This window comes from Phragmites australis, chromosome 3, assembly GCF_958298935.1.
Source record: "Phragmites australis chromosome 3, lpPhrAust1.1, whole genome shotgun sequence".
NCBI lineage: Eukaryota > Viridiplantae > Streptophyta > Magnoliopsida > Poales > Poaceae > Phragmites > Phragmites australis.
In genome coordinates, this window is record NC_084923.1 from 3,888,770 (window position 1) to 3,915,019 (window position 26,250).

Genomic DNA, 26,250 nt, shown 5'->3' on the forward strand with positions numbered 1-26,250 from the left:
AAATGTACTCACGCCTCCCTACCAGACCATGGCAGGGACTGACAGCAGGCGTGGGGGGAGTGGTTGGAAGTGACAGGTCACGCGCCTTCTTAAATGCAGCATCGAGCCTCTGACCAATTAACACCTCACCGCTGAGCCCTTGTGGGGACCACCAGCGAAGGACTTCTCAGGCCCTCGGGGGACTACTGTTCACATCCCCGAGCACTCTCTCCCGGATATACCCTTTCTTGGTCCTCGGGGATCTCAAGTACTCTGGGACCACTGTTCATGGCCTCGAGCACCCTCTCTTGGAACTTGACTGCTCGGGTCCTCGGGGAACTTGGGTGCTCGGGGATCACTGTTCATGGCCCCGAGCACCCTCGCTCGGAACTGACTTTTCTTGTCATCGGGGAACTTGGGCGTTCGGGGGTCACTGTTCATGGCCCCGAGCACCCTCTCTCGGAACTTGGCCTTCTTGGGTCATCGGGGAACTCGGGTACTCGAGGACCACTGTTCATGACCCCGAGCACCCTCTCCCGGAACTTGGTCTTCTTGGGTCATCGGGGACCTCGAGTACTCGGGGACTACTGTTCATGGCCCCGAGCACCCTCTCCCAGAACTTGGTCTTCTCGGACATCAGGGAGATAATCTCCAAGGGAGGGCGCCACGTTCTGGCCTCGGGACTCGGGGACCCCTGGTTCCCATGTCACCGACAGAGGGCGATTTCAAAGGGGAGCATGGCTTACGCGCCAAAGACCAAGAAGAATGGGGTTTCGGCTGTGGCCCGGCTGGGGGTCATCTGTAGCGACCAAAGTACTGCGGGGAGCTCATCTACCCAACATCTTGAATAGCTCATAAGTCGGTCGATGACCCGAGTTTTGAGGCCTTGCAATATCATCCCATTTGCCTTCTCGACTTGTCCGTTGCTTTGGGGTGAGCCACAGACGCATAGGAAACCTTGGTTCCGATTTCATTGCATTAGTCTTGGAAAGCACTACGGGTGAATTTTGTTCCGTTATCCGTGATTATACGGTTCAGACTACCAAACTGCACTATCAGCCCTCATATGAACTTAATCACCGCTGCGGCGGTGATCTTCCTGACGGGTTCGGCCTCGATCCACTTAGTGAACTTATCGATTGCTACGAACAGAAATTCAAAACCGCCTGGGGCTTTAGGGAATGGTCCCACGATATCGAGCCCCCAGACAGCGAACGGCCAAGAGAGTGGTATGATTTGCAATGCCTGGGTAGGTAGGTTGGTATTTCGGCCGTGTTACTGACACGACTCGCACCGTTTCACCAGCTCGCGGGTATTCTAGTGGGCAGTGGGCCAATAAAATTCTTGCCGGAACACTTTTTCGACCAAGGTGCAGCATGAAGCGTGGCTACCACATATGCCTCCGTGGATATCGAAGAGCATTGTGCTCCCCTCTTCTTGAGTGATGCACTTCAGTAAAAGGCAAGAGCAAGAGCTCCTCGTTGGGCCGAGGTGCGGTTAGTATGGGAGGGGTAGAGTGATACCTTTTGAGTTCTTTGAATACTATTTCCACCTCCGGTGTCCACAGGAAGCAGTCGTTTTTCTTCTGGAGTTTGAAGAGTGATAGTCCCTTTTCCCCCAGCCTTGAGATAAACCTACTTAGAGCAGCAATGCATCCCGTTAGTTTCTGAACATCCTTTAACCTGATCGGCGGCTGCATCTGGTCGATGGCTCTGACCTTGTCGGGGTTTGCCTCAATCCCCTAATGAGATATGAGATATCCTAGCAGCTTTCCTGACGGAACCCTGAACGTACACTTCTCTGGGTTCAGCTTCATGCGGTACTTCCGAAGATTATCAAATGTTTCTTGGAGATCGGCGACCAGGTCCGTCTTGATCTGACTTTTGACGACCACATCGTCCATGTATGCCTTGACGTTTCTCCCGACCTGTGGTCGGGGAATGAGTTGAATGCACCGTTGGTAAGTGGCGCTGGCACTTTTCAGACCAAAAGGCATTTTTACATAACAAAAGACCCCAAAATGTGTAACAAAAGCCGTTTTTTCTTCATCCCCCCTGCACATGCTAATCTGATGGAACCCCGACCGGGCATCTAAGAAGCATAATAGGTCACTGCCGGGAGTTGAGTCAACCAGCTGGTCAATTCGGGGAGGGGGGAAAAGATCTTTCGGGTATGCCTTGTTGAGGTCGGTGAAGTCGACGCACATCCTCCACTTACCATTGTGCTTTCGGACCATGACTGGGTTAGCCAGCCATTCTGGGTACTGCACCTCCCGGATGAAGCCTACCTCCAGGAGCTTATCGATCTCCTATCAAAGTGCTTCCTTCCGGTCGGCTGCGAACCGACGCTCCTTCTGCCTGACAAGTCGTGTGTCCGATCGTATAGACAGCTTATGCTCGATCACATTCCTGGGGACTCCGGGTATATCAGACGGATCCCATGAAAAGACGTCTGCGTTCGCCCGGAGGAAGGTGATGAGCGCGAGTTCCTATTTGGGGTCCAACGAGGCCCCAATCTGGACTGTCTTAGTCGGGTTGGTGTCGTCTAGGCTTACTGCTTTGAAATTGATCGTCTAGGCTAGTGACGACTTGGACTTTTACTGGCCTTCTGCTGGATACAGCGGTCTCGAGCTGCGACACGAGAGTTAGCTCGACCATGTCAAGGCTCCTCTTGTCGCAGTGCAGGGCTGTCTTCGTGTTGCCAGCAACGGTGATGGCCCCTGTTGGCCCAGGGATCTTGATTGCCTGGTACGCATAGTGAGCAACGGCCATGAACTGGGTCATTTCTAGTCGCCCGAGGATCGCGTTATACGCAGTCCCGAAGTCAGCCACATCAAAGAGGACCCTTTCGGTCCTGAAGTTGTCCGGCGAGCCGAAGGTGACCGGTAGCTCGATTTGTCCTAGCGGCTTGGCCGAGGAGCCCGGGGTGATCCTGAAGAAAGGTGGGGATGACTTTAATGAGCTTCTCGGAATTTGCAAGGCATCCAGTGCATTGGTGAAGAGAAGGTTGATAGAGTTCCCACCGTCGACGAGCACGCGACCTAGCCGGATGTTCTGTACCGTGGCTTCGACTACGATGGGGTAGCGACCAGAGTGTCTGACGCATGCCAGATGGTCAGCCTGGCTGAAGGTGAGCGGGACCTCTGACCACTTGAGGCGTGGGCGCGGGGTTTGATGCGGTTGCCCACACTTCCCAGACCACCGACTTGTATTCCCTATTAGAGGAATATGTCGCGGCCCCTCCGAAGATGTGATGGACCATGTGATCAGCCCGCTGGTACCCTAGCACTGACTGGTCAGGGGCAGCCTAGTCTTCATTGTTGTCACCGTGTTTGTGCTTGCGCTCTCCGAGCTCCTGGTCGATGATGCCTCATACGACCTTGCATTCGGTTAGATCGTGAGCATATGTACGGTGGATCGGGTAGTAACCCCGACCCTTTTTCCCATACTTCTTTTCGAAGCATCGGCGTGTAAGGCCGACTTGTTCGACTGCCAAGACCTCGGGAGGTCCAGCCTTCCGCTTACTCTTCTTGTCTTTCCGGTCGGCTCCTTTGGAAGAGGCGGGTCTGTCGGACGCCGAGCGCGACCTGGAGTTGATCTGTTGCTCCTGGGCCTCGACGGCCTGTGTGCATTTGTTCACGAGCTCAAAGAGCTTGATGGTGTTTCGGATTACCCGGGTGGCCAGCTTCTCGACCATTTTCTAGTCCTTGACCCCCCCCCTCTTAAACGCTATGACCACGAATTCTCCTGTGATCCTCGGAATGGTGTTACGACGCTCAGTGAAGTGCCGGGTGTAGTCTCATAATGACTCGTCTTGTTGTTGTCGGACCTGATACAGGTCGTCCTCGACCCCTGGTCGGGCGTAGGTTCCCTAGAAGTTGGCGATAAACTGGTTGCATAGGTCCTCTCAGGAGTGAACTGACCCGCGGGGGAGATTCATCAACCAAGACCAGGCGGAACCGGTCAAGACAGTAAGGAAGTAGTTGGCCATAACCTTCTCGTGTCCTCCGACGGCCTGCACCATTGTGGTGTAGATCTGTAGGAACTCTTCCGGGTTGTTCGAGCCATCATACTTTGCGGGTAGGACTGGCCGGAAATTGTCCGGCCAACGCACCTCTCGTAGCCTGGTGAACAGGGCGTTACACATTGTCCCGTAACGAGGCGCCGCTCGTTGTTGGGTGGCGGCGCGTGTCCTGGGAGAGAGACGACGGTCTCTAGGTCCTGGCGACGGGGTGGAGCCGTCCGACGCCTCCCTACAGGGGAAAAGTGTACGGTAGGGCTGTTTGCCCTTTTCTAGCACCCGTCGGACCTTGTTCTCCTCCTCTCTAGTGGCCACCTGGCTCTGGATTACGCCACAAAGGTCACGTTGGTGCAGGGAGTCACGTAGGTCGGAGGGTTGGCCACCCCGACTTGGTGGTGGCCCACGGGTACTCCCCGTGGTTGGGGGAGCACGGGACCTATTCTGTCGCAGGCCCGGTTGTGACCCATGGCAACTGCGACCCTCACCGGACCTCGCGACAAGCGCAGTACATGCTGACGTGGTCTGGCGCTGGACTGTCTCGACCAGGAGGGCGAGATCACGTAGCCATGGTGCCATCGGTGAGCCCTCCGATACAGGCACCGACGGGTGGCTGAGGAGAACTCGTAGGGTGTGAAGGTTTTGCGCTGGCATCATGGTCTCGTAGTTGAGACGCTGGGCGTGGAGCGACGATAGGTCATGAGGTGGGGAGCCCCCAGTGTTGGGGCGGCGTGATGGTCTAAGTGAAGACGTCACTGTAGAAAACGCCCTATGCAGGGGCTCCCTGGGATCTTCGAGTATATACTTTCTATGAACACCTACAATGATCAATATAGCACTTAATGCCTCATTACAGGTTGTGCATGAAGGGAATGATGATTCCTTTAAGGAGAGAAACCTTATATAAGTCGTGGTCAAATTGCATATAAGATCCTTCTACTATGTGTTAACCGTTTCGCTCTAACATATAACCACCAAGGACATTAGGGCCCTCTTGCATGAGCAGCGTCAAACGTATCTCATGGTGTGCGAACTGATCGATCATCTTTCCGTTCTAGGTTTCTCTATGAGGCAAAAAATGATAGTAATATTATCCGACCAGTATGCATCCCATATTCAAGTTCGTAATTTTCTATATGCTCACCCTACTTATCTTTTTCCATTGATTCGAATGCTCTACTCATCTCTTTATGGTTAGGGTCTACTCACGCAGCGACGAAAACTTCATATCCCATGTAATATTTATCAGCGTATGTAACCTCTATATCGGGTTATATGATAATCGTACTTTACAACTATTATTTTTTTAGAAATTAGATTTTGTATCCTCCTGACGTTACTTTCCTAAAAAATTACCTACACAAATACATTAAATGAATAATAAAATATCGATAAAATTACATTTAAACAAATTTACATACATTCACTCATCCAGTTCCTTTCTTTATTTATTCGCTCGTATCCTAATAAAACTAAATTGTGCTACTGCACTCTATCCAGCCCTACTATCACTAGTAGGTACCGCACTCTTTACAAAAAGATGACACGAAATAACATATATTCACTTATCAAATTCTTTTCTTTATTTATTCGCTTCTGTCCTAATAAAACAAAGTTACACTACTATATTCTATTTAGCCCCGAAATGACACGCGGAAAGACGCGACGTGAGGGACGAAGTAGGATCGACTTGTATTCGTCATACGGCACTATTCACTATATTCAGCACTAATATAGAGTTTTCGACACCTGAGATGAATAGTGTAGTATTTGTGTAGGTAAATTGTGAGGTTCATGTCGATGTATTCGGTAAATATATCGATATTGATAAATATGACGATATTTGTTGCCTTGAATTTTTGCCATTACCCGATACGTACCTCACAATCATCGCAAAATGACCTACTTAAATGTACAGTTGAAACGCGTGTATGTACAACTCTGAACTAACCGCGTTGCTCGCTTGACAGACACATCGACGACGATTAACAAGTTGATCATAAAAAACACGCTTGAAGCTCCCGATTTATATCATCTGAAGAACTGAAGCCACTGGTCCATGGCATTCAGAACTCATTACAAGCCACGGCGCACCTGGAGCAAGAAACAGGGAAAAAGACTTGTGTCACGATTAAATGACAATGATCTACACAGGTAGCACGAGCTTGATCTTGCCATGTCTCACCTCGAAGCCGACTAGCGACCGCGCCCGGCTGTAGACGGTGGCCGCGGTGAGCGTGGACCCGTACTCGCTGTCCTTGAGCAACGCGCTCGACGCGTCCAGCCTCACGGCCGACGACCACGGGGACTGCCCAACCCCGCGCGCCGCGGCGCCGACCAGCGACGACGACCGCTGCATCTTGGCGCTCCTCGGCGGGGTTCCCTTCCTCCGGCTCGACTGCCGCTCCAGCACGTCGGTGCGCTGCCGCGGCGCGCTCTGGGACCGCGCCTTGGCGCGGGACGACTCGGTGTTGGCCATGTAGCTCGGGCACAGCTCAGAGGCCGCCGACGCGTGCTGCGGGCTGCTCTGCGCTGTCGCCAGAGAGAACTCGTCGAAGTGACTGCTGTACCCCCTCGGGCTCAGCTCGGTCATTGCCGATGGCGCCGGCGAGCACCGGCCGTGGTGCTCGACGAAGAACTGCCTGTCCTTTGCCGCGGCTCGCCGCACAGGCTCGCCGATGTCCATCTCGACAATCTTGGCGTTCTCCTCACAGGACCTATCCATCTCCTGGTTAAAATTCACACCAAAATTAGCCATTTTACGAGCTTCTGATTTACTGCAGTGTTCAGATGACACTAGCTCAGTTCCAGGTGCTGTGGATACACCCAACTTACGTAGGATCGGCGATGCCTCGGATGTTGCGGAGACTGCCGTGGTCTTGGCGGTGGCGGGTGGTGTTCCTGGAGAACGCGCATGCGCTGCGCGCGCAGCTGGAACTGCGCGGCGAGGAGAGCCTGCATGCAGCGGAGGGTGGCGTTCGCCTGCTTCCTCACCAGTTGGCCTCGCACTAGAGCTTGCAGCTGCACTATGCCTCTCAGCGCGCACAGAGCCGTTCTTGCCTGCTTGTCATTACAGACGAATGGTCGTGTTGCATTATCTAGTTCCGCGTTTGATTCGCGTACAGCCTTGAGTACGAGGCGCGTGTGCTGGTTTCAAGAATGCGTACCAGATAGCCTTTGAAGGTTGCCTGAATTCTGACCGCCGCCGCGTCCTCGACGAGACTCGGCGGCAGGTGCGCCCTGCGAGAGGACAGGCGTGCCACCGCAGCGTCGGCGGCTGCCGCGGTCGCCACCACAGCTGCCACGGCGTGCTTCTTCTGATCGAACTCGATATCTGACGCGGACAAATCAAGTCCCACATCCGACACGCCGCGTCCCGCCGCTGGTGTCTCTGCAGCCTTCCCTGCAGGCACTGGCCGCCGGAAGGTCCACCTCTTCTCCTTCGGTGTCCCTGGTGGCAATGCCGTCACCGCCACTGCCTCGGCTTGCGGCCTGTCCTTCTTGCCAGTCAGGAAGCTCTTCAGCCACCTCCCCGCCTTCCCCATTGCTCTCAGCTCGATCTCTGACAACACACACAACGAAATGATTTCACCACACGTTTACCTCAACAAGAGACTATATGCATCACATTTTCATGCCGTAATCTATGGTTAGTACCTAAAAGGATGCGACGACGCAGCAGCAGGCAACCACCGCTACTGCCTCGATGTTCCAGTCAACTGCGGCGAGCTGATCGAACGGCCGGCTACGTGAAGCGGCTTGCTGCGAACATCGGCATGGATCCTAACCACTCTGCCCTTTCGGCTGTCAGAATCTTTATATTACGGGAATGCAGCATTATTGGAACTGTGGCCTACTGGCCTGGTCCATATCAATCATGGATCGGTTGGGTGAAAACTGTGAACTGTAATCTGTGTGATGGATGGTCTGTGGCTCTGCATCTCCTGTCCTTTTTGTTCAAGTCTCTGAATTTTACTCTGTGTTCGATTGTTTATTATTATGCCTCTTCTTGCAAGTTCGACATGCCTAAGACTGTCAAAGACTCGGCACATGGGGTGAAGAAATTATTCCAGAATTATTGTGCACGCTTGTTTGTACATTCTATATGTGTTCAGATTGGGTGTCGTGCAAGCATGCAGTCAAAAACTCACATGCTTGTTGTCTGAAACGCTTGTGCCTGTTCAACCGTGACCCCTGTGTTGGATCTGGATGATAGAAGCAGGACACCTGTGCCAGTACCCTGTGTCCTTCCTCCCTGTTCACTTTCCCAGCTTCTTGCTTGTTTTCCAGTCATCTCCGTTGATCCACTGAACCTGAGCTGATCCATTCCATGCGCCGCAGAGCCTAATCACCTGCTTAGAATCCGTCTGGTTGCCCGCATGCACGAGCCAAGCTCTCCTTAGCCAGAAACCCAAAATCTACGTTTTTACCGAGCGAGACTGAGAGGCACATTTTACATCTCGAAAGACAGGCTCATGGTAGCATATCAAAAACATGTTATTTGTATCCTACAGGTCAGATTAATTCATATACATGCAATCAAACGCACCCTTAACTGTTGGTGCAGTTCGTGCCTGTGGTTGCAACATTGCCGTACTGTCTTGTACTGCTGTCCCTGTCCTGGCTCGATGCTTGGAGCATGAAACACTGGTGTTGGTTTGATGTGCAGCATGTGCCTTGCCCCTGGTCGCCTTCAATAACCGCACGGATTCGAATGCTCTTCACAGTGCGCAGCTGGTCCTGACATTGGTCGGTGGGTCGGAAGTAAATTCTAAAATTTGGTATCGGAAGATTCTATAAAATCTTGGTATATATCGTTCTTTTTTAATTTAATAAATAGTACATACAACTAAAAGAAAATAGAGAAATATATAACACATATATATATAAAAGATCTTTCTGTGAGACATATCGTATAAAAAAATTCCCGGTCGGTCGGTGCTGCATCGGAATTAAGCCTGTCGAGACTCAGAGTAGTATCGATCTTTCTTTTTTTGACACAGACAGAGTAGTATCGATCAAGTCTCAAAAGCCGATGCCCGTACTGAATGACAGCAAATTTTGTTCTCGGAGAAAACGAGTCCAGGTCAAAGTTCAAACTTACCGACCAGAGGTAACCGAAAAAGCGCGGTAACTACAGTAACCGACCAAAAATTCAAAAAAATTCGGAGAAAATTCATTCGGCAAATTTTGAATTTTTACGAAAAAATCGGATTTTTTTTGCTCTCGGTAACCGGTCAGTTTGGACCGGTTACCGAGCGGTTTGCGCGATAATTCGAGCGGTTTGCTCGGTTACCGACAGGTCGAAAACCGAGCGCATTTGTGCGATTACCGAGCGATTTTTAGCAGTTACCGACATGTGTGGATGCATTTTCAATAATTAAGGTGTAAATCATAATAAACAAATAATTGGCCACTAAATCATGAGGAAAAATAGTATATAACCATGATATGTTTTCTAATATCATATAAAAATTTGGCATGACCTTTGCTAATTTTTTTATGTTTCGAAGGCAACAAACAGATAATAATAGCAATTGAAGTACGAACATATAATTATTGTTTCGAATATATGCATATATTACATATGCAGCGCCTGAAATTAATAAATATATATGGAATTATCATGACCTTCGAAAGGAAATCTGCATCACCTTTAGAACCACTAGCTTGGGGGGCGATTAGATTCGGCCATATTGTACTCATCAGTGGACATTAGCATTAGCCGTCGTGTCGATAGTAACTCTGCTTTGAACTCAGCCCAAGTTTGTCCTGTCCATGCAGAAGTGGTTGACCATTGTCCTTGCAAAGTGGCATAAAACTCAGGGTCTTACCACTCATAGACCCACTGAATAGGAGGCTCTAAATGAGCATTGGGGGCAAGATAGTGGTACGGATACGATCCAGAACTACTCTCCATGCCATAGCTGCTGGAATAGCTCGCACTATCTTGTGGTCCATCGTGGCCACCATGTGTTATATGCCTTGGTGAGGATGGAGCACCGTGGTCCTGATCTTGCGTGGCATGTGAAAACTGACTCTCACCAGTGAATTGCACAGGAGGAACGACAGATGTTTGGCCTGGATGAGCATCACCGCCCTGACCATCATCATCACCGCTGTCAGTCTTTGAGCTGCTGTCATTCGATTCTTGGTAAGTTGGGCTCTTTGGGTCACTATTCGTGCTCTCATCGCTTTGCACTTGTCTTTTGCCCTTGCCCTTAGTCCTCTTGCTCTTCTTTTTTTGCGTCATTTGCTTCTTCCTCTTTCCCGTGTGTGTGTCACCAATCGTTGTAGCAGCCCATTGTTGCAAGTCAGGTGTGTTCACTGTGTCTGTCACCAGGTGAGTAGGCAAGGGTACGTCGCTATCTGTGTCCTCCTCGTCAAGCTCAGGGGCTGCATTTGATCTCCCGGTCTCCATCCAGTCCCGGAGTGGATTGTTATCCTCATTCAATGTGAGCTCCATAAGCCGCTGAAATGGATCATCATCAAGAGTTGACCTGATACCTGCATCCAAGTTGTTCTGTATTCTCAGGTTGTAGTTGACATACACCAACTTATGGAGCTTCTTGTAGCTTAATCGGTTGCGAACTTTGGTGTGGATGAAAGCAAATGTACTCCAGTTCCTCTCACAACCACTAGATGAGGCGCACTGTGACACTAGGCGTCTAGCAAGCATTGATAGTGTAGGTGTAGATGAACCAAACATGGACCACCATTGCGCTGCAAGTAGGTATAGTGATATGAGGCTCAGAAAAGTAGGTATAGTGATATGAGGCTCAGATAGATATGTAAAAATCTTCGTACCCGGATGAGTCCTGCCGTCACAAGCCATCCGTGCAGCTAGAGGACCTGAGAATGAGAGAGACTTTGTCCGATACGTTTCAGCCTCAATAAGTGCTTCCGCGGCAGTAGTAACATCAGTCAGCCGCTCAAATGCCTCACGGAGATCTTCGAACAAGGTTGGACCTGTGCCATACGCGTAATGCGTGCGGGGGTTCAAAGCGGCCGCTGCAAGTTGACGATCAAAACATTAGTACTAAAAGCATTAGAAACACAAGCATTTGAAAAGTGGTAGGAGTGTATTACCGGCATTCATGTATGTCCCATTGGCTAGATCATTCATTCTTCGATCGACAATTGCCATGTACTTATCCAAAGAATCCCTATCATTCTTATACAATGATTCATACTCATGCTTCACAATGGTGTATCTCAGGAGCACCTCACTCAATGTTGGCACTTTGTCCTGATCCGCAAAACGGAGGAATGCATACAATGGCTGGACGGAATCAACAACCATTTTTAGATTGTCCCACCATGGTAAGCTAGATAGGCAACTATGTGCATATCTTCCAATATCAGAACTAATGTATCGAGACTGCTGGAGCTCACTAGATGCCATCCATTGCATGAACCTGTCCTTTCGTCGTAGAAAGCTATCAAGAAATAGGTAGTTAGTTCCAAATCTTGTGGCATTCCACCTCACCAACTCTCCACCAATTGCTGCCTTCATCATTTCATGTAGTTTCGAATGATTGTACAGCCATCGTGATATAGCCCTTGCACTTTGGATGACAATGTCGTGTTCTCTAAAATCGCCAACCGACTTCAACATTAAATTGCAATATATGACCATTGCAATATATGAGGAAATTAATAATGCTCATGTGCGTCAGTCCCGTCCACGAATCGCACATTACAGTAACACCATATTCTGGCCATTCTAGCTTCCACTTGTCAAATATTTTCTTTAAAGCATTTTCGTTCTCGTCCAGATACTTACCATCTATATCCCACCCTGTTGGAGATGGTACACCCTCGCTTGTTACAGAACAAATGATCATACCTCAAAAAGAAATAAGTATGACAATAATAAATTTATTACACACTAAATCACTCACCCCATTTTTGTATTTCTTTAACTGCAGCGATAAAGAATGCATCGTCCGCCCTTCTGCCAGGAATGCCTGAAGTGTGAAAAAATTTGGACCATGCCACACCAATAGCTTCCTTCGCTTTCTTTCCCTTGGCACTCCATGACCCGGTGTCAATCCTCGGTTGCACAGGGGCTTTTGCTAAAGCAACATTGTAATCCCGGACACTTGGTGGTGGCTCCCTTGTTGACGATGCTCTTCTAAGCATCCTCTTTAATACAGATCCCCCTCTGTCAGTACCACTACCACCTCCATGCTCGTAGGACTCGCCTGACCTCCTCCTAAACTCTTCCTCATCCCTCGATTGACCTACGGCACGCTGCACCTGTTCCTCTTCCGTGTCCTCATTGTCGCTTGTCAAATCTACTTGAACTCTAGCTGATTCTTGCCTCCGAAGCCTCTCGTCTGCCTTTCCCTTCCTCTTATCTTTTGCCCTATCTAGCTCACGTCTGAAATAATCGCGTACATCTGGAGGCACCCTATCACAGTGTACAACATTTGATCCTCGCCCTGCCAAATATTCTTTCAATCTTGTGGCACCACCGCCTCTCTTCGACTTATTGCAATAATTACACCTAAAACCCGGAGCCAAATTGTCCCCATGCTGCCATACCACATCTTTATCTGTCATTGACTAGTTTGCAATTTCTCTGTACGAAGAAATAATCTCGAAGGTTAGCCTACTAATACATATGCCAATATGTGTTCAAATCGTTACCCAACTCAATTGAACAAAAATTATCAATGCTTACCTAACTAATAAACTAATTTGACCGCATATTAGCATCATATACACCTACATAACCGATTATGTAGCACATATGTTACCATCATTCACATGTACATGAACAATTCAATGTAATAAGGTCTATAGCTCAACGATTCACCCGAGCTCAACACCGAACAATGCATTTCACATGAAAGAACTACTACACAGTTCACAACCGAAGTAATAATGCATTGCATCGTCAAAATAACATGATACCGACAGCTACATTGCTAAAATCGAGCTAACTACATCGGTTACCGACCAATAATGAACAAAAATCGAGCCCTATTTAACGGTTACCGAACGGGGGAAAACGGTTACCGACAGTGCTCCACTCTCCGCGCCCGAGCAGGTGACGATGTCGGTTACCGAATTAAGTCGGTCGGTAACCGAGGTGAAGCGGTCGGTTACCGATTCTTCACCGCCGGAGTCGCGCCGTCCTTCCACGGATTCGATCGCCCGGTCGCCGGAGCCACTCTAGCAGCTCGTGAACTCGCGATGGGGAAAGTGGAACCTTGCCTGGACGCGCTTACCGACGCCACCTTATCCTTTCGCCGTGGGCCACAAATGGGCCAGAGTATACTGTTCAGTCGGCCCAGAACAGAAACGAGCCCATTAGAAATATGTCCGCACTTTGCTCATCAATTTGGATGTCGAAACGATATTTTTTTTTTCAAGTTTCGTTTTCACAGATACTCTTAAAATTACCTCTAGTTTTTTATCAGATTTTTTTTGGATTTTTTTTTTCAATTTTGGTTTGAATTATTTGATTTCAAATTCGGTAACCGAACGATTTCTGAAACCGAGCCGCAGCGGGAAGGTCGGTAACCGCGAATTTTGGACGGTTACCGTCGCATTTTTGAACCCTGGTCCAGGTTCCTCAGAGTGAAGTCCCCAAAAGTTTAAAATGGCCCTAGCTGAGCTTGCTCCCAAAAGTTTAAAAGGGCCCTGTTTGTACCCTTCTCAGATGCACCAAAGCCTGGGCCGTTGTCACGACTCACAAACCGTGACAAACCCATTACGATAATATATGAAGAGCTGCACTGTGAAATAGCCCAATATATGATGCTAGTTTCCTGGCATTCATTATTCATCTACTCTAAAAAAAACCCCTCTATAAAAAAATCTTAAACAAGGGGGATAGGATGAATACGGCTTTGAACTTCTTGTTCCAAGGGAAAACTGTCCACTGAATCCTTGTTCAATTTTTTTTCTAGGCCAATCCTTATTTTGTTGATGAATAACCCATACAAACTGTAGTTAGTTCGGTGACTCGACAAGTTTCGAGGACATGCGATGACGTTTCAGAGAGAATGATGCACATATCCAATCAAAAAATGCCGTGTACAATACGTGTGAAAGAGTGTTTCAAAAAAAAAAAACAATACGTGTGAAAGAACACGGGCTCGCATTATTTGACGTTTGTCTCTTGGCACGGGAGACACATATTAGAGCAATCGAGCGTGCTCTGTTTTCTGGCAGATGAGCAATCAGCTTATCGTCGGCGTCAGTTTTCAGGGCGTACAGGTGGCCGGCGATTGAATCAATCAATTAAATACGCCGCGTTGCTTTCGTGTTGGAATTATGGTTCCAGGACGTTGAGGGGATAAGCATCGCGATCTCTGTGGATCGAATGCATGAATGTTCGGGTACTCACAACATGTCGAGCAGGGATACGTCGTCATCTGAATAACCGAAGAGGAAAAAGGGAGGAGGCTTTTGTTGAACACTTGAGTAAAGAAAAGAAAGCGAGAAGCACGGTTTGGACAAAAAGTTCAACAGAGTAGTGATTTTTTAGGGCAGTTTTCAAATATTTATGTTTGCAAAACCATATTCAATTTAATCCGCGCTCGCTGACTACTCCTTCGCTTCAGAATCAAATCATATTTAATACTCAGCCGAATTTTCAGAAACAAAGATTAAAAATTTGACAAAATTTCAGTGAAATTTCACGACTTTTAAAGAGTAACGAAATATGTAATTATAATAAAAATATATTGACACGTAAAACCTATAAAACAAAGGACAAAAAAAATTAATAATTTTTTACAAATTTCAATTTTTTCAAAAAAATTGTAAAACGAAATTGAAATTCCTGCTAGTCACACAGCCTCACAGATCTGCTGCCAGTTCAATACTTGATGGTCTCACGGTCAATCACGGGCGCCATTTGGGAACACACTTTGACTTGCCCTCCTTTTCTGTGCTCCACGCCGAGCTAGTCAATCCTGGAAGGCCCCCATAAAAACTCAACTCCTCGTCGCCTGCCAACTAACTGCCCGCTGCAGCCCATCTTAAACTCAACTCCTCCTCCTCCTCCTCTCTCTCTCTCTCTCTCTCTCCTAAACGCAACCGCTCGCACACGGAGGAGAAGAGGGAACGAACTCTGAACAGGCGCTTGCGCAAGCAAGAAACCAACCCAAGATGCTCGCGGCAGGAAGGCGACGAGTCCCGTGCGGCGCCGCGCTCGTGGTGCTCCTCGCCGCCGCCGCCGGAGTGGCTGTCGCCGACGACTTCTTCTCCCCTCTCGCCCCCATCTTCTCCCCAGTCATCAGTAAGCCTCCGACTCATCCCACTTCTTCTTGGACTCTTGTACACTGTGTCGGTGTCTTGCTGAGCGATACCGTGCTGTTGATGCTCTCGACGATTTGATTCAATTTGGTTTTGAGCAGACTCGATATGCAGCACGGTGGCGTGCGGGAAGGGGAACTGCACGGTGGTGCCGGGGGCGTTTGGTTACAGGTGCGACTGCGACACGGGCTGGACGCAGCTGCACGTCGGCGACGACCTCAGGTTCCTGCCCTGCGTCATCCCAAACTGTAAGGGGAAAAAACTTGTTCGAATCACCGCTGCCTCTCCTCTCCTCTTCGCTGTCCACTCCCTCGTGTGGCCTAGCTAGGCAGGCTCACGAGTGGCCACTGGCCAGGCCAGTTAATACGATCTTCCAGTTGCTTCATTGCTTGTTGCATCCGCTTCGGCTGATAACTGCATGCCACCTACTATTTCGTCAGCAACTTTGCTAAAGGATATGTGGAATATAGTATGGTTGTTAGGATATGATCATGTTGCTCCCTCATGGTCTGTGTGTACGGATGATGAGTGTGGTGTGCCCTGATCAGTGAGCAGGCTTAGGAGCAAACTAAAGTTTTATCATTTACTAATTCTACCTGCTGAAAAGTTGTGATTTTGACCTAAGGTTAAGTTCAGAATTAGTATGAAGACTTGAATTTCAGAACATAAAACAACTTAAACAGTCTGATGTGGGGGTACACTAGTTACTATGCATCCAAATGTTTGCGTGGAAACTCAAGACTAATGTTCTGGAAGTCCTTTTTTGGCCAACGTTTTTTAGGCAAATGTGCAGTGAAAGTCTAAGTGTACATAAACTTCATTGGACCTGCTAGATGCGTGGCGTTTCAATATTGAAGTATGTTGTCTGTCTCTTTGACTAAAGAAGGTTTCGTAAGTTCAGCATGCGTCTCTTTCACAAAGAGAAAATATTGATTTCTTTAGAGTGATTGTGTCTAGTATCGTTTTCAGCGGGCATCGAGCTTGTCCAATTCTGCCACAAGCGGAAAGTTCCTACTTTAGTTCTCAAGCTTGATTTTCGAAAAGCCTTTGACTCGTTTGAATGGTCCGCTCTAGATCAGATTCTGCACTCTCGTGGCTTTAGTGACAAGTGGCGTTGGTGGGTGCATCATTTGCTTCAAACGCCTCAAACCTGCCGCCCGGGCAGAACTTAACATGTTGTTTGATAACCTGTCATCTCTTTCCCTAAGAGACACCTCAGACATTAGGTGGATGAAGGGCGCCAGTGCACCGGGGTTCCAAACTGTGTCGTCTTACAAGATGATTTGGCCCCCTCCCCCCCCCCCCCCCCCGGACAGGATGCGCGGCTTCAGGAACACAACTGAGAAAACTTTGCCCTGAAGAAAGTCCAAATCTTCTTCTAGGTTCTTCGACATGGGAACACTAAGACCAAAGCCTTCCTTTACTCGGTCAATGCCATTCCGAGCCCTAGCTGCCCTTTCTGTCCCTCCACACTGGAAACTATATCACCTCTTTGTGGCCTACAGCGGGATGGTCAGCATCTAGAGTCTCATCCTTTCGGAGAGTGGATAGCTGGATACAGTGGACGCCTTTTGCTTGTTGGTGTTTGCAACCTTTGACCACCTGCAAGTACCCATACGCAACACCTTTATCCTCCTGCTACTGTAGATTGCCTAGAAGCGACGGAACCGTATGATCTTCGACGGCATCAACACGGGCCCATTGGACACTATGCTGCTTTTTGCCGACCACCTTCGATTTTGGATTTCCTAGGCCCCCTCCTCGGTCAATACTGAACTAGCTATGGATTGATGCATAGACCTTGTGGATGTAATCAGCTAAGGCTTCTTTTTCTTCTCCTGCTCTCTTCTTGTTTCTGTTCTTTTGGGTTTCTTAGGGACTGCCGATGTACCTGTGCACGCTTTTTCCGTTTTTGCAATGAGAAAAATTCAGGTGTGCAAACCCCACCATCGTTTCCCTAAAAATAAAAGGTTGCTATATGCTTTTTACGCCACAATGAACGCTGGTGTAAATTATATAATGCCTTTTATCAATTTGTTGCACATGTATATTAAAATCAGTCTCCTTCATGTGACTTCAGAGGGATTTTTCTGCGGCAACCTCTATCTTCCAACACCGTATACATATTTAACCAGATGTCCGCAATATTCATCAATATCCTTTGAGCAACAAACTTATTAATGTGTGCTCATATTGGTTCAAATAACCGAATAAGAATAATCCCTTGCAGGTTCCATTGACCGCGCATGTTCCAACGGTTCGTCGCCACCAGCACCGACGCCTGTATCACCACCCAAAAACTTCTCCCTCGACCGTAATTGCCACATATCGCTAGTCCTAAAAAATATATATATATATATTTATGAGTTATGACACTGAAATGCCATCTGTGTTATCTCGATTAATTCTGCTTGTGCCATTTCGTATTTATAGCATGTGAATTAGCATACTGCGGCACCGGAGGCACATGCAGGAATGGCTCAGGTATGAGCTACCACTGCGAGTGCAAGGAGGGTTTCAGCAACCTTCTCAACATCACCACAATGCCTTGCTTCCAGAACTGTAAGATCAAATTCCACAAGCAATTTACCTTATGAACACAAAGACCGCGTATAGCATCCCCTAATCCATGCCACCATTTCAGGTTCCATTGGTGCGGATTGCGCAAGCATAGGGATCCTTCCGTTCTCAAACTCTTCCAAGCCTCCTGCGCCACCTGGCTCCGAGAGCCTTTCAAACAACGGCAACGCAGCTGCACCAAGTACAGTACCAGTTTCTTTCGGACATGAATAAGGTTATGCTTGTATGTTTGCACGCAAGGATTCAGATAACTAATCTGCTGGCGCTGCTTGTAACTCTGCAGGGTCCATTTCGCAGCAGAATCTACTTCCAATGCTGCTGCTGGTATCACTGGCCGTCGGTCAGGCGATATAGATCGAGGATGGACCATACCACAGTAGCACTAGACTGTTTTTATCCACGGACAGGATAGAGTTGATAGTTTGTTAGGGATACACTTTTGGGATGTGTATTATACTGTTGCATGGTTACATTTGATGGTTGATTTCCAGTGTAGGAGATGTTGAGATATGGTCAGTTTATGTCGATATGGAATAAATTGTTTCTGTGAATAATGGAATAAATTGACTGTTCATTGGATAACTGCACTTGATCCTGAACTTCTGACCACATTCAGATAAGACAATGACGGGGCCTTTTTGCCTCTCAGGATAATGCTGTTTTTTTTAAGAACCTTGGATAATCATTGTTACAATAAAAAAAGAGCTTGCTAAGTATTTATATTTGCTAGGATCATTTGAAACTTTAAGATTTTTCGTCCTCTTCTCGAATTCTTCCCAAAGCGAGCCAGCTGTATTTTATTTTTCGAATACACAGGAGAGTTACACATCTTTGTATTAAGAAGAGATAGAAAGAGTGTTATACAGCAACCATTGTCAGGTCCTGGTTCCAATTACACCAGAAAACGAGATTACACAAGAAGAGTTCAGCTGGACGGTCGTAGCTTGATGAGGGGTGGATTTTCATTGGCCAGTCTTCTTTTGCAAAGTCGGCTTATCTGAACTCAATTCTTGTTCCATCCCAGATGAATATGCTTGTCACTGTCTCCTTGCATAATCGTATCAATCTCTTGTGCAAGATTGCTGCCGGCCTACTGTTTCTCCAAGCAAATTCAAGTCGGTGCTAATTAGAAAACCGAGCCGAAACCACGTAACCGCTCCTTGAGTATGGATAGTTTCTTAGTCCCGGCATCACACCAGCGATCGACGTCCTCCCAGATGATGTCACTAAGTAGTCAGAAGAGATGCGGTGATTGTTGAAGATAATATAATTGTGCAACAGCCAAATTCTCCAGCAGATGAGAAGAATTAAAGAGTCCAACCCGTTGTGGTAGACTTTGGTCACACTCCTCCGGAGGTGAAGCCACCAATCTAGGACAGAAGTCTCCCGCCTCAGGAGTCTGAACTCCCAAAACACACCACCGTATCTCTCTCGCCAAGGTGCAGTACAGGAGCAAATAATCTATGGTTTCTGGTAGCTGTGAACAATGTGTGTAGAAGTCATCAGGTTGGAGTCCATGCCGTCGCCTTCGTGCCACCATCCACAACCGACCATGAAGCCCCAGCCAACTGAAGAATTTTACCTTCGACGGAGCCCATGATCTCCACACCAGCTTGGCTCCCCCAAAACGGACACATCCCTGAAACGTGAGAAGGTATGCCGATTTAGCTGAGTATTGACCAGAAGGAGTCATTTCCAAATCATTCGATCTTCTATGCTGCACAGGTTGATGGAGTCAAGCTAACACCATAGCTACAAGTACTGGTTTAACGCTAGCATGGACAGGGGCCAGAAATGTCCCGGATCCATCTTCGGTTGTGCAATGCATCCTGAACCGTTCTGTTCTTCGCAACTGACAGAGCGACACAGTCGAAAAGGTATGGTGCCAAGGAACGGATAGAACAACCTCCAATCCAAACATCTCTCCAGAAGAATGTGGATTTACCATTGTCAACCTCAAACTTGGTGGAAGCATCCAAGAGTGCAACAACTTCTTGCCCATGGTGTATAGGGACAAAGGCCCATGACTTGGAGGGGTCGCACCGCTGCCACTATAGCCATTTGAGACACAGTGCCAACCTAGCCATTCGAAGATCCTAGATTCCAAGGCCACCGTAATCCATCGGTCGGCACACTTTAGGCCAAACTAGAGAGCAGCGACCACCTGACGTAGCTTTGTCTCAAACCCAGAGGAAAGCCTTCCTTATCTTTGTCAATCTCTTTGATCACCCACGATGGTACTGTAATGGATATAAGTGTGTGCAGCGGAGTCGACGAAAGCACCAACTTCACCAGGGTGACTCGTCCTGGCTTGGAGATTAATTTGTTCTGCCAAGGAGGAAGTTTGACGACGACCTTATCCACCATCGTTGCAGATGGCTCCTGTGGAGCTGACCGATCGTGAGAAGAACTCACAAGTATTGAACGGGGAATGATGAAAAATGACATGGGAGGTTATCTTGGATAGTACTGATGTCGCCCTTGGCACAACTGATGGGAATTGTTGCACACTTGTCCATATTCGTTTTGAGCCCATAGGTCGCCCCAAAGAAGTGAAGGATAGCTAAATGAGCTTGGATGTCTTGCAAGGTTGGCGACAAGAAAATCACCGCGTCGTCTGCATAGAGAGAACAACGGTGCAAGATAGAGCCATGCCCTGTAGAGTCAATGACGCCAGCCTCTCTCGCCTTGGATAGAATGCAAGCAAGGATATCCAAGACCAACACGAACAAGAAAGGGGAGAGAAAGTCTTCCTATCTTAATCCTCTGGCATGACTTAGAGCTGGCCTTGGGACATAATTGAGCAGGATACGAGTTGATGTAGATCCCATGATGGCCTCAATCCAACTGCACCACCGGGGACCAAATCCCCAAGCTTGCAGAACCTCCATGAGAAAAGCCCAGTTCACGGAATCGAAGACCTTAGAGATGTCCAGCTTAAACAAGATCTTTGGTCTCTTGGTTTTCTTGAGTAACCTCGCAATGGAGTGCACCAATTTAAAATTATTATGTATCAAACGGCCAACGATGAATGAGCTTTGACTGCTTAAAATTAGAGAACTCGGTTGAGGAGTGAGTCGGAGGGCCATGGCCTTGGTAATAAGCTTTCTGATACTGTGTATAAGGCTTATCAAGCAGAAATCCGATGCCAAAGGTGCCCCCTCTTTCTTCGGCAATAACATGATAAGAGCGTTGTTAAGCTGATTGAGCCCTCGTCGACCACTGATGCCAAAAGCACAAATGGCAAGGGTCACATCTTTTCTAATGACAGAACCAAGCGATACGATAGAACTTCGCCATGAAGCCATCGGTCCTGAGGCCTTATTGAGAGCCAACTGCACTGAAGCGATGTGTTTTGATGAACGCTGATATAGGGCCGAGACGTTAAATGGGCTAAGAAGTGTTGCTTCGTTTTTTTTTCCTTTTTTTTTGAAAGATCAAGTTGTTTCAGTTTGTTGATGAACAGAGTTGAGAGAAGAGATCATCGATGACTGCTACGTGACAAGTGGGTGATGCAAGTGGCGAACAAAAGTTAGGCAACTAAGTCGTGCCTGTAGATGCCGTTGCATATATTGTGCGAAAAAAAAAATTACTGATGAAATGGATTGCATATGAGAGAGTTCAGAATGGCCCTGCTTCACCAAGCTGTTGAGGTTTTCAGAAACAGGTATTGCGGCCTCTTCCAGCTCTGTAAAACTAGAAACTTCAAATATTTCTAGTCAGACAACAAGCTGAAATGTTAAGAACAGTACTTGGCCCAGGTGTACACAATTCAAAACTGCAAAAGCAAACCTGCATATTTACAGCCCTTGTGTTTGCTTCCATCCACTATGAGCATTGTGTTTAGTAAAAAAAAACTGTACAAACATAGTTACATAGTACAGCTGACAAGGCTAACAAATGAGTAGTTGCTGTCCATGAGGCCATCATGTTCTCCAAATCAGCAGGGTATGCCAATGTACAGTGCACTGCGAGACGCAGATCACTCCCCCTTGTTTGATTGTTTCCCAGCTGCAGAAGCTCATCTGTATCACACACCCCTGCAATAAAGATGCTCATTTCTGTGTTACTACAATACTACTACGAGTACGTTTTTCAGATTGTTACTGCTCTGTGTTCTTGCTCCTTCGTTATTCGTGGAGGGAATCAGGGAAGTGGTTGTTGTGGTATCGCTGTAAGAGCAAGCAACTGCACTCCCAAGAAAACTGTTAGAAAGCAAACAGGTTAATCTTTGGCAGGTGCGCCGGCACAAACTGCGAAGGTGCTCACACCATTTTTGTTTTGAGATAAATCTGGGATGAAGAACAATGAAGCCCTTCCAAGAATCCCATTTTCCAGGGGGACATCGATCGGATAAGCCCTTCTGTTCCAAGAGGTTGATTGCTCTCTAACTTCTCAGCAACATCTTTTAGTTATTATTTTCGTAATAGAGCAGCAAATTTGAGTTAATTACCAAGCACAACTTTTTTTTTTTAATTCAGCAGCAACTGAACCCTATGAAATGAGAGTGACGCATTAGTACTTCAAGATGTTAAAAGCTTTTTGGTCTCGTAAGCTGTAACCCTTTTTAGGGCTCTTGTACCATATCCGGCCAGCTTCATAGTAGGATTTTTAAAATGATCAAGGACAAGGATCAATGTCAATCACTGACAGGAGTTACTATGCCCAAAAAAAAATCGTATCTGCTTTTCGATCGCAACTCCAAGATTTATTTTATGATATTTCATATTTATTTTTGTCGAGGCCTTGGCAGCAGGTCACACTAGCTCCAAATCTGAAGTGTCCAAGACGAGAGGAATGAATGACGAAAGGATAAAGATGAGGAAAGCCACCATTTTTGCAAAGCTGCTCATCTCATGGCTCATGGTGCGTGCCTGAATGACACAAAATGCAGGGTAGCCTGCCAAAGATTGTATAATGCAGAGATGATTGAACTATACGTAGGCCTAAAGTTAAGCCTAGCTCATGTAAACAAATGTGTATTTCAGTATACTACCACCACAAAAAATAAAAAGATGCTGAAGTAGAGGCATCTAAAATATTATTTTTCAGTCAGGCCTCTCTAGGGAACTTATGTTGATTTGACGTGAGTAAAGCAGCAGCAGCAGCAGCAGCGGTAACATAAATTAGTGCCACCGTCAGAGGGGAGAAAAACACCATAGGCCACTGTTCTTTGATACTTGTATACGCACACAAGCTTGTTTCCTTTATTTCCTGCTCCTGTAAAAGCTGGGCTGAAGCACTGTATGTCTACAACCTCCTCTTATCCCATCCAGTGTTCCCTTCTGATCTTTTAGGGGTTTGCTCGAGCTACTTTCTCTGCTTTTCTGCACCGTCTCATATACTCGTTCAATCGAGTCGAACTCTGCTGCAAACCACATACTCTGTTTTAGGTTATTCACTCGATAAGGAAATTTTCCTGAACTATGTGTGAGAAAAAAAAAATAGGACTAAAAATTGTTTCCTCCAGTATTGACTGAACGGATGCACCGCCCACAAGAACACTGACTGGCTAGAACAATTGAAGAGCACAAAATGATTAATGCTATGTCCAGAAAGTTAAGAAGTTCACAGCACAGATCACATAATAGCAGGGAAATCAGTACAGCCCAGAACCGAAAGGACGTCGTCAAGAACCAACAGCAGGAAGCAGAAGTTGGGGGGGGGGGGGGGGGCAGCAAAATGGCGGCATCGACATCTCTCCCTTTGTACACACGGCACACAACCAGTTACTTACAACACATAACACTCGTATAAATCTCCAAGAACTCAGCAATGCTCTTCCGATCATTAGGTGATAGAATGGAACCCTCAATCCATGGTTTGTTTCTTGGGTAAATCTCCTCGTCTTGTCTCCGCTTCTCATTGAACTGCTTTTCTTGCCGTGCTTCTCCATGTCTCTCTACACCAGTAGTACTAGTAGTAGTGCTGCCCCCTGCGTAAAGTGGAGCCACCAGCCATGGTGACCCAGTTGCCATGAAGAGCTTGGTAGCTAGCTTAGTTTCAGTGAGCGAAGCATCTCAGTATGTGCGTAGGGAGAGTTGCCGGTCGGTCAGGGCATGAAGAGCTTGTTGCCGCACTTGCAGCGCCAGGCCTCCGGGTAGTACTCCAGGAGGAAGCTCCGGCCGGGCTGGATGGCGACGTGCACCGGCCGGCACGGGTGGCAGCCTCGGCACCGGCTGCGGCACGTCGGCGGCGACGACCCTGGCCCCACCAGCCTCCGACGCGCCGCCTTCGTCACCGGGTCCCAGGAGTAGTCCTCCTCCTCCGCCCTGCCTCTCCCCGTCGCCGACGTGCACGTCCCTGCAGGAGACAAGAAACAACACGCGCGCGCGTGAGAGCTAGCTCGTAATGTAAAGAAAACCGCAGGGCTGGGATGTTATGTGTGCAACTGTGCATTACCGAGAGCAGAGGCCAAGAGGAGGAGGAGGAGCGCGGCGGAGAGGCTGAGACGACGGCCGCGGCCGCTGCTCGGCCAGCCCATGGACACGCGCGGGTGATAGGTCGACCAGATCTCGTGCACGCTGACGCAGCGCCCGCCGCGCCGGGCTCAGAGGCGAAGGGCGGCACTGTAGCTGACGAGCTAGGGGCCGAGCTAACGATGCAGACGGGAGCGACTGACTGAGAGAGTGAGTGGCGTGTGCGCGCGAGTCAATTCGCACGCATGGACCGTGTTCGTGCGCTCGGGCGGGCCGAGGGAGAAAGAATGAGAGCGGGGAGAGGCCGCGGTGGGTGGGGTGGTTTGAGGGCGGGCGTGATGGCTCCGTTTGCTATTTGGAGCAGCGCGAGCGGAGGCGAAGAGCGGAACGGGTGGTGGCTTTCGTTTGGTTTGGTCGCGCGTCGTGGCGCGCGGGCAGCCTCCGCTCCCCCTCGTGCGCCTGGCATGGGGGAGGGCCAGGAGGAGCAGCAATTCGTCTCGCAGTCTGGTCGGTGGGGTCTGCCTCGCGATCCGTGAGGAGCCGGGGCCTGGCACGGCGTGCTGGGCGGTTGCGTCGCCGTGCCGTGCACCGTCTGAGATCGGTACGTGCGTGCTCTGACTCCCTGGCCGGCCGGCGGCCGGCCTTGTTCATGATGACGTTACGAAAATCAATCATGCTTTACCCGTAAGAACATCAGCATGTTTAAGTAAGCTCCATGCTGGTTACTGCTGCTTAATTATCACTCATCACAACACACCATTGCGTGTCGATTTCGAGTGCTTCTTCTACAGTACTCTGGCCATATCTTTGGTCTGCATGCTGCTCGCATTAGCCGCATCCGAGCATCCCGCATGAGAGTGGAGACGGACATTTATAGGCTTTACCTAGATTCCTGTTAGCTGCAAAAGCGAAACCCATCACATCTAAATGCGTCAATCCTCCGTTCCATGCATGTACTTGTAGCTTTCTCTCCGATTAATAAATTCGTATCAATTAGAGGACAAAGTACGCTTGGGTGGCACATGCATGGCTCGGAGCCCCTGCTGACACTGCATGTTGTTCTTGACACTGGGCGCACGATCCGTAAAATTGACAACAAGTAGTGTACTGGCACTTGGAGTCTTGCGAGTATCTTTAGGCACAGTTTATAATTCATGTTTTCCTTTCTGATGAAGCAAAACAATCGGAAATTGCGCAAAAATCCGAAGAACACAAAATAAACAACAAGACATTAGACTGCGACTGATAAAACAAAAACATTCTTATTTCTAGGAGATGGGCCTAGCGAACAGTTTCTTGAGGATAGATCTTCCTAGCTAACAGGAACCAATTCTCCATTTCTCCCAAAATCATCGCGTATTGGATCATGTTTCTTCTCCATTTCTCCACACCTGCACGTAGCTAGCCAGCCTGAAGTCGGAAACCGATTGAAAACTGCATCGGTGGGATTGGATAACCCTATTCACACTTGGCACCACAGGCGACGATTGCTCTCTCGATCGAATACAGCGGGCGTCCTCTCCGGCTTTCGGTGCCGTCCCGCGAGAAGGGAGCCATCAAATCAACGGCCGTGACATGTCCCAACAACTCTCTACGAGCTACTATTACATCTAGAGAAAAATGGTTTAGGTGAGCCAATCAATGCGCGCGTCTTAAAGTAGTGTTTGGTTGACGAGATATATTATCTTTGTATAGAATGATTTTATCTTATTTTTTATATATTTGGTTAGAGGATAAGAGGAAATGATGATTTTTATAGTAGAATATTCTTTTAGACGTTAGACGTGAGATCCAGAAAATTTCTTGATATAAACGTCTTACTCGTGATATAAGGATAATGATGAGCTCAAGATCTAAAATAGACTCATCTTATCCCTCTCATCAAATAAGCATTTTGAATCATTATATCCTTAATACATAAATAAAGTTATCCTATCGTATCTTGTCCTCTAACCAAACACTACCTTAAAATCTCAGT

General features: G+C 48.0%; 4 protein-coding genes across 6 annotated transcripts; 1 reads left to right on the forward strand and 3 right to left on the reverse strand.

Annotated features, from left to right (window-relative positions):
- Positions 1–5,838: 5,838 nt before the first annotated feature.
- On the reverse strand, positions 5,839–7,947 carry LOC133911643 (protein IQ-DOMAIN 19-like). Of its 2 annotated transcripts, XM_062353976.1 has the most exons (5): positions 7,654–7,946; positions 7,164–7,558; positions 6,832–7,056; positions 6,182–6,724; positions 5,839–6,090 (listed from the first exon to the last, which is right to left on the reverse strand). In XM_062353976.1, the coding sequence occupies exons 2-5, from the start codon at positions 7,539–7,541 to the stop codon at positions 6,073–6,075; spliced, it is 1,164 nt and encodes a 387-aa protein (XP_062209960.1). In that variant the 5' UTR covers positions 7,542–7,558; positions 7,654–7,946; the 3' UTR covers positions 5,839–6,072. The 2 variants fall into 2 exon arrangements, with proteins under 2 accessions (XP_062209960.1, XP_062209959.1); XM_062353975.1 differs by having other exon boundaries at positions 5,839–6,724; positions 7,654–7,947.
- A 308-nt stretch (positions 7,948–8,255) lies between these two features.
- On the reverse strand, positions 8,256–11,305 carry LOC133910435 (uncharacterized). Its single transcript, XM_062352834.1, has 4 exons — positions 11,086–11,305; positions 10,804–11,007; positions 10,325–10,719; positions 8,256–8,414 (listed from the first exon to the last, which is right to left on the reverse strand). Exons 1-4 carry the CDS (start codon positions 11,297–11,299, stop codon positions 8,256–8,258), a joined length of 972 nt encoding a protein of 323 aa, XP_062208818.1. The 5' UTR covers positions 11,300–11,305.
- Positions 11,306–14,996: 3,691 nt separating this feature from the next.
- LOC133911645 (uncharacterized) lies at positions 14,997–18,435 on the forward strand. Of its 2 annotated transcripts, XM_062353977.1 has the most exons (6): positions 14,999–15,256; positions 15,375–15,521; positions 17,504–17,587; positions 17,707–17,835; positions 17,918–18,034; positions 18,137–18,435. In XM_062353977.1, exons 1-6 carry the CDS (start codon positions 15,127–15,129, stop codon positions 18,205–18,207), a joined length of 678 nt encoding a protein of 225 aa, XP_062209961.1. In that variant the 5' UTR covers positions 14,999–15,126; the 3' UTR covers positions 18,208–18,435. The 2 variants fall into 2 exon arrangements, with proteins under 2 accessions (XP_062209962.1, XP_062209961.1); XM_062353978.1 differs by lacking the exon at positions 17,504–17,587 and having other exon boundaries at positions 14,997–15,256.
- Positions 18,436–23,362: 4,927 nt separating this feature from the next.
- LOC133910902 (EPIDERMAL PATTERNING FACTOR-like protein 4) lies at positions 23,363–24,602 on the reverse strand. Its single transcript, XM_062353141.1, has 2 exons — positions 24,256–24,602; positions 23,363–24,156 (listed from the first exon to the last, which is right to left on the reverse strand). The coding sequence occupies exons 1-2, from the start codon at positions 24,335–24,337 to the stop codon at positions 23,906–23,908; spliced, it is 333 nt and encodes a 110-aa protein (XP_062209125.1). The 5' UTR covers positions 24,338–24,602; the 3' UTR covers positions 23,363–23,905.
- Between the last annotated feature and the right edge of the window lie 1,648 nt (positions 24,603–26,250).

Excerpts from the sequence above, each read along its gene's own strand:
- LOC133910435 (XM_062352834.1), bottom strand. The coding sequence starts at position 11,299 with ATGGTTGTTGATTCCGTCCAGCCATTGTATGCATTCCTCCGTTTTGCG. Across the intron at positions 10,720-10,803 it reads TGACGGCAGGACTCATCCGG|CGCAATGGTGGTCCATGTTT; the intron begins GTACGAAGATTT and ends ACCTACTTGCAG. Across the intron at positions 8,415-10,324 it reads CTCACCTGGTGACAGACACA|ATTTTGGGTTTCTGGCTAAG; the intron begins GTGAACACACCT and ends GTAAAAACGTAG.
- LOC133910902 (XM_062353141.1), bottom strand. The coding sequence starts at position 24,337 with ATGGGCTGGCCGAGCAGCGGCCGCGGCCGTCGTCTCAGCCTCTCCGCC. Across the intron at positions 24,157-24,255 it reads CCTCTTGGCCTCTGCTCTCG|GGACGTGCACGTCGGCGACG; the intron begins GTAATGCACAGT and ends TGTCTCCTGCAG.
- LOC133911643 (XM_062353975.1), bottom strand. The coding sequence starts at position 7,541 with ATGGGGAAGGCGGGGAGGTGGCTGAAGAGCTTCCTGACTGGCAAGAAG. Across the intron at positions 7,057-7,163 it reads CAACCTTCAAAGGCTATCTG|GCAAGAACGGCTCTGTGCGC; the intron begins GTACGCATTCTT and ends AATGACAAGCAG. Across the intron at positions 6,725-6,831 it reads CGAGGCATCGCCGATCCTAC|GAGATGGATAGGTCCTGTGA; the intron begins GTAAGTTGGGTG and ends AATTTTAACCAG.
- LOC133911645 (XM_062353977.1), top strand. The coding sequence starts at position 15,127 with ATGCTCGCGGCAGGAAGGCGACGAGTCCCGTGCGGCGCCGCGCTCGTG. Across the intron at positions 17,836-17,917 it reads AATGCCTTGCTTCCAGAACT|GTTCCATTGGTGCGGATTGC; the intron begins GTAAGATCAAAT and ends CCACCATTTCAG. Across the intron at positions 18,035-18,136 it reads CGGCAACGCAGCTGCACCAA|GGTCCATTTCGCAGCAGAAT; the intron begins GTACAGTACCAG and ends GTAACTCTGCAG.